We start from the raw sequence: 10,953 nt of genomic DNA, 5'->3' as shown, positions 1-10,953 counted from the left end.
TATCCAAGTGAATTTGCATCTATCTAGGATACATAACAAATCTTTCTTACCTCCCTCGCATCTATGTATATGTGATACATAATAAAATCTCGCTCCCCTCTCTTCCCATCTCACTCGTCTCAGTCCTTATTTTAGTATATTTGGTAGCAAAAATACATATATCTAAGTGTATATTTCTTAATATATGGTAAGAAACTCTTAGTTGGTGGTAAAATACGTAATATATTGAAGGGATAATTGTATATAATAGCAAACTGATAACCTAAAATAAATGGAGTAGCTACTGTTTGATTTAATTGTGCCCCATAGCAAACGTTTGCCAAAGTTTGCCAGTTGCCTCCCTCCCAAAAATCTCGCTGGCCACTCTCCCATTCTCGCTCGCCACTCTCCCTCTGCTCGACTCTCTCGCTTTATACAACATAATTGTATAAATTGTGTTTCCGTTTTGTATAAAGCGAGAGAAAATTGTATATACACATGCAAAAACATATATCTTCGTGCTATATAGTTAATTATACAATTTACAAGCATTTTACTTCGATTCAGTTGTATACAAATGCAAATTTTATACAAATATTGCAGCGAAAAAGGCCAGCAAATTATACAATTGCAGTGAGATATAATTTTCTCTCGCTTTATACAACAGAAGTGTATAAATTGTGCTTCTGTTTTTGTATAAAGAGAGAGAAAAACATATATCTTCTTGTTATACACCTATAATTATACAATATACAAGTATTTTACTTCGATTCAATTGTATGCAAAGCAAATTTTATACATATATTGTAGCGAAATAGGTCAACGAATTATACAATTGCAGCGAAATAGGCCAGCGAATTATACCATTTAGGCCAGCGAATCATACAATTGTATATGTATAGCGAGGCCAGCGAATTATACAATTTAGGCCAGCGAATTATACAGTTGTATATGTGTAGCGAATTATACAGTTATATGTTTGCTATGGAGCGCAATTATGCAAACTTTGCTATAACATACAAATAAAAATTTTTTGTGATACGTGAAAGTTGCCCTATTTTGAAAGCGTAGATAATAATAGTATATTTCGAAGAGCTATGAACTCCACGTAGAAAGGCTTATTCATTCGGCGCTAAAACTGAGCTATAATGGGCTTATTTGTTAGCCCATAAAGCATTAATAATCAAATTTTAGGCCCAAAACTTTTAGTGAAAATCAGAAAACCAGATAATTCTATATTCACTGATGGTTCGTTTCTTCTTCTGAAATTTGTAACCACCGACGATTCCCAATCGGAGCTCCGGCGACCGTCCGACTTTGACCCTCTTTTCCGTCAGGTTCCGTCAGACTGTAGAATTTCCATTTGCATTCTTTTTATATGATTTTTACATGTTATATAATTGGCTATCTCATTTTTTTTTTCATTTTTCTTGCTGTTTATGTCTCTATTGTGCTGAAAATTGGGAAATAGTTAGGGTTTGTAAGCTTCCATGAATATAATTTTAAGCATTTTCTTTCAATTCTTTGTAATCTATATGTATATCATGTTATTTGATGGTACTTGGAGAAATGTGTATTGGGTTTCTGTGGTAAATGGACTAGGATTAATTTATATTTTGGTTATAAAATTGTATGTTTGTGTTAGGGATACAATAACAACAACATATTCGGTGTAACCTCGGAGTCTGGCGAGGTTAGTGTGTATGTAAACCTTACTACACCTATAAGGTAGAGAGGAAATGTTTTTTCCAATAGACCCTCTATGCAAGTAAAATCGTTATAAGGCAGTTCTAAATTAGAAATAATGGGTGTGAAGAAGCCAAGATAAAATGCTAAAGAAAGCATGACATATCATACTAAAAGCGGAACAATCACTACCATAAGATTTGGAGTGCTAGAAACAGTAAATAGCGACATAAAATGGAATGATATCTGTTTTAGATAATATCTTAATTTCCTTAAAAGACAAGATATTTAGTATTGGAAAAAAAATGTACCTATTGTTGGGTTACTTGCAGTATAGGAGTAAATGGTTCACGGCCTCTAATTCCTCCACACAAAGGAAACAACTAGAGCATAAGGTTATCCCTCTTTTCTTCAAGTTATGTTCATGTCAGAACAGCTTCTTTGGCCAATAACCAAACGAAGCATAATATTTTATGAGAATTTTGCTTCTCCGTATTCGTTTCCATGCCCAATTGTGTGTTTGTCTGACCCATCAACTTGTAGGCTGAGTTAACTTTGAATTCCCCTCTGTTATTTCCCTTCCACTGATAACATCTTCCCCTGTTTGTAGCCCATTTAGAAGCTTCCACAATGTTGAGAAATTCCGCCGCTCTTGCTATTTCCCAGTCATTGAATCATCTTCTGAAATTAAAGCTCCATCTCTGGTTTGTCCATAACTCTGCTATAGTATTTTGCTGTCCTAGAGCTATAAATTATATGTCATGGAAAACTACTTCCAGGTTTCCTTTTTCATGCCACTCATTTTTTCAGAATCTATCTACAACTTTGATCTTTGGATTACTCTTAACTTCCTCCCATATGTCTATTGTTGATCTCCACAAACTTACTACATAAGGTATAGTCACTTCTTTGGTCATCCACATATCTTCACCTCCATATATTGCACTTATTACCCTTTGGCCTTTTTCTTTGCTTCTGATTTTCATTGGCAAACTTCCACAACCATTTCATTTTGAGAGTTTTACTTTGCACCTTCAGATTCTTTATCCCTATACCCCTACCTTCTTGCCATGTATCACTACTTTCCACTTCACCAGATGGAAGCTTTTCCTCTCCTTTTTGTCATGCCATTGGAATTTTCTCCTGATATTGTTTTGTCTCTTGACAACTCCTCTTGGTATCGGAAACCAGTTCATTATTGAAGTTGGCAAGGCATCTAGGACTGCATTGATGAGAGTCAGTCTGCCTCCGAAGTACATATATTGAGTTTCCCATCTAGCCAATTTCTTTTCACACTTCTCCAACACACCATTCCATATATTAATAGAGTTGGATTCTCCACCCAGAGGCATGCCCAAGTAAGTTGTTGGCAGATTACCAATTTTTCACTAAGCATTGCTTCTAGGCAGTACATATTTGTGACTTCATTGATTAGGTACACAAAGCTCTTCCTTCCCTTGATATGCAGTCCAGAGATTCCTTCAAATAGGATCAGTATAACCATCAGATATTTCATTTGTTGTTCCTCAGTATCACAAAAAGTTAAGATTATCACTTGCATACTGTAGGTGTCTCACCTCCAAAATGCCAACACCCTCTCTAGCAACATCAAAATCTTTCAACCATGCTTTGTTGTTTGCTGTGTTGATCATCTTATTCAACCCCCTCCAGAGTGATTAAGAAAAAAAAAGGTGACAAAGGGTCACCTTGCCTAAGACCTCTATGAGCTGATCTATGTTATTATATTAGACTTTCTTTTATTTTTTCCTCCCTATGCTGATTGTTTTCTTGTCTCTTTAACTCGTTGCCCTAAAAAACTGTTTCAAAAATGTTGTCCTTTTTGCTTTATCCAAGATTATATTTATTATAGTTTTCTTATTGATTTTTTCATTATTGTGTTCAAATATGATTGTCTTTTTATGACAAGTGCTAAATTTGTGCGCTTATATTTTGTGATTGGTAGTTAAGAGAGCACCCACGACCTTAAAATGTTGGATCTGCCACTGAGTTTAGGGTTAGATGTGAGGTTAGTGAACTTTTAAGATGAGTAGATGTCGAAGTTGCCTTATGAGACAAATTATTTGGTATTGGATGAAACAGGCTCAACTATAGGGAAATGTATACAAAAAAATCATACAGATGTGCGCGCGCGTGTGTTTATAAAGAATGAAGTGGAAGTGAAAGTAAAAGGCTATAAAATGAATACTGTGAAATCATGCATGTGGGCGGGCGTGTGTATTTAAAGAATGAAGAGAAAGTGAAAGGTATAAAAGATGTACAATTATTAATTACTCCTATATCCCAATGGAATGGACACATCATTTAACTCTGGTGCACAATGCCTCTTAGAAATGGTAGAATTATGTGTGGGTTCTTAAATATATTCTTTACACTGTAAGAACCTAGGATTTCTTTCACTTCATGCTGTATAATAAATATCATCTTAATTTGCGTGCTATTGCTATTGCACATGCCAAAAGGACCTAATGACTATTTTTTTCTTATTGTTCGAATACATCGTCTGTTTCGTGTCAGGTCTCCCAAAAGTAGTGCACTTTTGAGGATCCCACAGAGGTGTAACATCATTTTTTGAGTGTCTGAGTAATATAGCTTAATGATACTTCAGCCATTATTTCTTTTCTTTTCTCATCTTGGTTGCATGATGAGATTCTTTCCTTGTGTCTTCTTGGGATTGGGGTGAGGCGTTTGCATGAGGCTGCCCAGATCTTAAGGAGATGTTTTATTGTATACTATGTTCGGATTCATTTTTTAATGCACTCCGTGATCTCCCTGATATTGCAGATATTTGAGTGACCATGGCTGAAATGGATCTTCATATGATGATCAGTAACGTACCATCCCTTATTGAACAATTGGGGAAGGCATTAAATGATCTTGAATCTCAAGAAAATTCCTCCATAGATAAGGATTTAATCAAGGATATTTTAGGACACTTCCGGAATCTGGAGGCTGCAGTAGTGAACAAATCCTTGGAACTGGAAATTAGAGAGAAGGCCTTTAAGGAACAAGAATCTGATGCTCATCTGCTGATTGCTTCACGAGAGGCAGATATTGCTGCTAGGGAACATAAGTTGTGGGATCAGTTGCAAGAACTTAAAGATGCTGCGGTGTCTGCAATTGTTGCAGCACGGGGAGATCATCTAGTGGAATCTCTTGAGCATACAGATGCAGAGGACAGCAAAGACATTGAGGTAAGCAGCTCTCTTGGTATAACAAATGCACTTCATATTGGCTCAGAGGTAAAATCCTCTGGCAGTGCTGCTGATGGTGCTTCTGGCAAGGTCGAACCTCGACCAGAACTGACACAATTATGTGAGCAGATGGATGCAAAAGGGCTTCTGCATTATATTATAGAGAGAAAAAAGAAAATGACCTCAATTTCTGAGGAACTCTCTGTTGCCCTTGATGGTGCAACTGAACCAGGCCGTTTGGTGCTGGCTTCACTTGAGTTCTTCTACTCTAATGATGAATCTAACTCTCAAGATGAGAAAGGCAAAAAAGCTATCCATAGCTTGCGCCAAGCCTGCCTTGTTTGTATGGAAGCGATAGCCTCCTTGTTGGCAAAGGCTAAACCAGGTGCTGATCACCTTCTGTACCCTGAAATTAAGCAGCAAGCCAAGGCCATTGCTGATGAATGGAAGCCTAAGTTGGCTACTGCAGGCACTGATGCTGCCAATCAAGCTTCGTTGGAAACTGAGGCATTTTTGCAGCTCCTTACAACTTTTAGGATTGCTTCAGAGTTTGATGAAGAAGAGCTCTGCAAGCTTGTTCTTGCAGTGGCTCACAATAGGCAGGGACCTGAGCTCTGCCATTCTCTTGGCTTAGCACACAAAATGCCAGGTTGGTTTTTTTTAACTGACCTGATGCAATCTGGAGACAGATCATCTCTTTTGAGATGCTCTTTTCACCGGATGATCTTGGACCTTTGTAGTATACTCTGCGAGGAATTGTTCAAATGAAGCATCTAATAGCTGCTGCTTCTCAAAATGATTCAACCATCTTACTTCATTAGAAATGTATGCAACCGTTTGTGGTGTTGAATAATATTATTATTTATTTGCAGGTGTCATTGAAGCATTGATTCATAGTGAGAGGCAGATCGATGCTGCTCGTTTTATTCATTCTTTCGAGCTGTCTGAAAGATTTCCCCTTGTTCCGCTCCTGAAAGGCTATTTGAAGGACTTGAGACGAAATGCACAAGGGAAGGGAGGTAACTCAGGGAATGCAGAGGTACTGCTAGCCACATTAGTCCCTTGGTTGTTGTGCATTTGTTAAATTTGACCATTTGGTAGCAGAAATGTCTATCAATAGAGTTGCATGCATTCACAGTTACCTTCCAATGATGATTGATATACGTAGATGAAGCCATTGATTATTACAAGTATTAATCCTCCTGTGTTTTATTATATGGATATGGAATATGCATACTCAAGGCTATTATAGCCCTTAGAATACAAAAAAGTTATCTAATATTGAGAATGAAGAAATAATGGCCTTAAGTTACCATGAAGATGATATATATTACCTTTCATAATCTTTGGTTAATCAATGGAATTTCATGAAATAAAACACTGAAATACGCGTCTAAAAATATCTAGTATCAAAATACATCTATATTTTGGCCAAATCATCTGTACAAAGAGATATTTTCTCCATGCTCCAAAAAATAAGTTCAGGAATACAAAAGAAGACTTCTACATAGTTACATTGATTTCATTGCTTTGGAACAGTTTCCTATTTGTTTAATGCCAAATTATTCAAAAAATGTATGGAGTTGTTCTTAAGCAGACTTCCTTTTTTTGTTGACAATCAAATAGTCTGCAAGGACGAGTAGTGTACAGTTCAAAGCATGATGGAGCTGCCCCTCTACCCCTAGGCGAACTTTCTTTTTTCACCCTATCTTTTTCTAACTCCTAAGACACGATTGCCTCTGTCACCGTCCTAGGTAGTATGATAAAAATCGTACTGCTAATAAACAACACTGGCTTTAGATTATCGGCCTCTTTTCCTCTATTATTATTATAGCATTCATACTGCACATCATGTAAAGAAAATTACTTTTTTTGTGCCTTCTGTCACCCACTTTTTCTCTTCTTTTGTGAACTTGTGAATACGAACTCTTTCTGAGATTCGACAATGAAATATCACCATGCCAAGTTGTTACTGGTAATTTGTGAATCAGAAGCAAAAATAGAGGCAAAAAGCATAAGGGGGGAGGGAGGCAATTTTATCTCATATTTTGCAAACTTGCTTACAGAATATAGTGCAAACACGCAGGAACTTGCAGCTGTAAAGGCAATAGTACAATGCATTCGAGATTACAAGCTTGAAGCAGAATATCCACTTGATCCGCTGCTGAGAAGGGTTGCTCAGTTGGAGAAAGCCATTTCTAATGACAAAGACAGGTCTAATGATAAGAAAAGATCGTCTGGATTAGGTAAACACCAACAGTTCAAGAGACCTCGAGTAACTGGAGGAACGCATGGATCTATCAGACATCCTAACGTTCTTAGCATACAACCCCAATCTGTTTTAATTGAGAGAGCAGCTGCTAATAACCCAAGCAGACTTGTCCCCTCTGTTCTTGTTGAGAGAGCAGCTCCTGCAGGATTGCTCGATAAGTACGCTTATCTCAGTACATCTTATGATTATCAACCTCCGAGCCAAGCCACATATCCCCAACAAACCTACGAGCAGAGATCATATTATTATCCTGCTGACGAGGGAATCGCTACAAGTTCTTATTCAGCTGCTCCCCTATCATCCAGTTATGCCAGTTATTCAGGCGGCGTATTGCCAACAGCAGATGAGAGAATTAATGCAAGTTCTTATGGCAATTATGCAGGCAGCGGAACGCCAACAGCTTATCAACCCTACATGTAGACCGGTTAGTAATTATAGTTTGTAGTAACAGTTTTTTCTTGCAAAGACATAGTAGTAGATCACTGTCCTGATTATTTGCTATCCATAATAATACTTTTGGCTTGAGTAAACACTTATCGTTAGCCGGTATTTTCGTTATCTGGTGATGCTCAACTGTTTATCTTAGTTCATTATGCAGGGAGAACCTGACCACAAGTTTTAAGTTATATATACCGTCATTTTAAAAAGTATTATGAGGTTACTCTGAGATATTTACCCAGGTAAGTTTTTTACAATGTGAAACTTGTAACGTCGAAAAAATAAGATAGGCTACCTGCTATAATAGGTAAAGATAATGTGTTGTTGACTCGTTTTAAAGTTCTTAGAATAAATTGTGTTATTCTTTGTTGGAATTTTTGTACAAAGCATGGCCTTGCAATAAAACCAAATATGTACATATAGGAAAATTAAATAAGTACCTTACATTATGATAAGTACCTTACATTATGGTCCAAGATAATAAAGGATATTTATTATTCAGAATAAATGTAAGGAAAATCATGATGGATAAGATTTTACGACCTTGATACATTTCTGGGTTCGAATTTTAGGAATGTAACAATGATGGTAGGGGACGTTTTTCCCTTTAATGTGCATTATGCGATATATATATCTGATATACCCTTCAACTTTGTCATTTGGAGCTGATATACCACTCGTTATAAAAGTGGCTCATATATGCCCTTACTGTTATGCAAACGGCTCACATATACCCCTGCCGTTACAAAATGGCTCACATATATCCTTCATTTAACAGAAGTAAAAAAATTAGTTTTAAATTTATATTTATTACTTCTAATTTTTTTTTAAAAATTATTTAGGGGTGTATGTGATTCTTCTATCAAAGTTTAAGGTATATTTTAATTTTTTTCATACATGAATTATTTTTTGACTTCTTTTATTATAATTATTTGTGTTTCTTATTCTTATTTTGTTTTTGTCTTTCATTCCTTAGTTTAAAGAAAAAAAATTAAGTTATTTTTTGTGTGTATTCTAATTTAATTTCGTATTCGAAGAAAAAATTTGGTCATCTACAATAAGTTTTACAAGAATATTAGTGAAACATAAATAAATTTGATTATCAAAATAATAATTATCAATTAGTCATTGAAACAAAAAAAAGTAAAAAAAAAATGTTTGACGAGGATTAAATTTACTCATATGGGATTATATTTTTTAGAAAAAAATAATAAAAATTTAGATTAAAATTATTTTTTTTCATTTCCGTTAGAGCAAAAGGGTAATGTGAGCCATTTGTTACAAGTAGGGGTATATATGAGCCTCTTTCATAACAAGGGGTATATCAGCTCTAAATGACAAAGTTGAGGGGTATATCAGACCCTTTTCCCTTATACATTAAAATTTTGGTTAAATTATAACTCTTGATTTTGTGTGTTCAATTTTTTTTTTCTCAATAGTGGTTATCAAAGAAAACTAAATAAAATATGTAACTTGGTTATTATATTGTTGGTCAAATTTTGATGCTCAAAAGTATTTTTCTTTTATGATGTGTGTCCATATTATTTCATCAACAAATATATGGAAAATTATCAAAATTACGATTCTATTTTTGAAGGAGTGATTATCACATCGACATAATTTTTGATGTAGAAACTATATTAATCTATGCTACCATCTAAACTATCAAAATTATGCATGCTCCATCCGTCTCGATTTATACGATGTTATCTGATTTGACATAGAGTTTAAGAAAGAAAAAATTTTGAAATTTGAGATCTAAAATAAGTCATATATTATTATGAATATAAATTATTTTCCCTAAAGTAAAATAAATATTTTAAAGTGAAACTATAATTAAAAAAATGTGTGCCATATAAAATAAAACGAATAGAGTAATTTTAATTCATTTTATAAGCGTAAACTCAATCCCATCTATTACTTTAAAATATCAAAATCTTAACCATCCCATTACGATCCATATCAATCTCGTTCGTCTACCACGTCAATTCCTATAATATGCATTATAATTGTACTATACAAATAAAAACCCAAGCTAGAGTTTTATTCATATGTTCGATTGAATTCAATAGTTTTTTAATCTATATTTTTTTTCATATTAATTTTTAAAATCTAATAAAATATTTAAACTTTATTAAAATACAAAGCTTATACATCATTCAATTTCTGACATGTCTTTTCATGGTCATTCTCTTCTTCCAAAAGACAGCCAAAAAAAATAAAATTCTGCTAAAAAAAAATGCAGGCTTTAAATAAAATTCATATATGTCTATATAGGGGCCTATTAAAAATTGTACTTTTTTTAATATTTACAGACTACTTTTTGCCTTTTCCGTTAATAACTCGATTTTCACAAAAGGATTCTCTGAAATATTTATTATCACTTTTTTCTTCCCTCCGAAAATAAAAGAGCGGATCGTTGCATAAAATATTTAGCGTTAGTGAAATTTCGAGAAGGATCGCATTTCATATAGTATGTGATTATGTAGATATTTATTTAAAATAAATAGTACTTTTTTGTTTTAATTTATTTGTTTACTTTTTTAGTTTTAATATTATTTTTTATCTTTTTATATGACATATATTACGCTACAAAATTGAAATAGTATCGATAAGACATGATCAGATAGGCATTACGTAACTTTATATTATTGAGAAACTCTATATATGAAGAAGCGAAGGTCACGTATTAGTTAAAGGTTAGTAGGGGCGAAGCCGGCCGGGGGTATTCGGCATGGGCGGATAGAGCATCTGAAGGGTTACTAATAGCATGTTTTCCGGCTCTATGGAGGTTTTTTAGGTTTGTTAATGTCTTTCGTAGTACTGATATACTATTATAGTTCTGCTTATATGTTGTTTGATGTATTCTGATTATCACCGTTATTGTTGTTTCTCTAGACTTAACAATTAACAATGTTATACTTTTTTCATTGTTTTTCTTCTTCTTCTTTTACTCGAATTTGATGAACTTGAACCCTTAGGGTTATTAGAGACAATCTGAAACGTAAAATACGATTCACTCCACCCTTTCTAAATCCTCTAGTAAGATTTTACTAAATATATTATTATTATTGATATATCATTACTTTAAAACCCTAAAATTTTTTAAAAAATCATTTTACTTTCAAAAAATTTTGTCAAATAAAAGTAAAATAAATAACGAAAACATTAATTATTTCTAGGACTCAAATTCATAATATCTCTCTCTATATATATATAGGTTGTATAGGTGACATTAATTGCTAGAATTAATCATGTATCACATGATGTTAAGATCATTGCTACCTCTAGAAACCTTTAGGTATTGTTAGGTTTTGTCAAGAAATAGAGTTATTGCTGCATTAAAATTATTTATATATATATATA

The 10,953-nt window shown here is 34.0% G+C and overlaps 1 protein-coding gene across 2 annotated transcripts; it reads left to right on the top strand.

Annotated features, from left to right (window-relative positions):
* Positions 1–1,188: 1,188 nt before the first annotated feature.
* Positions 1,189–7,722, top strand: LOC107015805 (FRIGIDA-like protein 3). 2 transcript variants are annotated; one of them, XM_015216220.2, is made up of 5 exons: positions 1,202–1,316; positions 2,276–2,369; positions 4,468–5,526; positions 5,750–5,916; positions 6,964–7,722. In XM_015216220.2, exons 3-5 carry the CDS (start codon positions 4,482–4,484, stop codon positions 7,567–7,569), a joined length of 1,818 nt encoding a protein of 605 aa, XP_015071706.1. In that variant the 5' UTR covers positions 1,202–1,316; positions 2,276–2,369; positions 4,468–4,481; the 3' UTR covers positions 7,570–7,722. The 2 variants fall into 2 exon arrangements, with proteins under 2 accessions (XP_015071705.1, XP_015071706.1); XM_015216219.2 differs by lacking the exon at positions 2,276–2,369 and having other exon boundaries at positions 1,189–1,316.
* Positions 7,723–10,953: the final 3,231 nt, after the last annotated feature.

This window comes from Solanum pennellii, chromosome 4 (genome assembly GCF_001406875.1).
Source record: "Solanum pennellii chromosome 4, SPENNV200".
Lineage (NCBI taxonomy): Eukaryota > Viridiplantae > Streptophyta > Magnoliopsida > Solanales > Solanaceae > Solanum > Solanum pennellii.
Note: the sequence above shows the minus strand (reverse complement) of the source record. Positions and strands in the feature narration are given on the sequence as shown.

Excerpts from the sequence above, each read along its gene's own strand:
- LOC107015805 (XM_015216219.2), top strand. The coding sequence starts at position 4,482 with ATGGCTGAAATGGATCTTCATATGATGATCAGTAACGTACCATCCCTT. Across the intron at positions 5,527-5,749 it reads CTTAGCACACAAAATGCCAG|GTGTCATTGAAGCATTGATT; the intron begins GTTGGTTTTTTT and ends ATTTATTTGCAG. Across the intron at positions 5,917-6,963 it reads GTAACTCAGGGAATGCAGAG|GAACTTGCAGCTGTAAAGGC; the intron begins GTACTGCTAGCC and ends GCAAACACGCAG.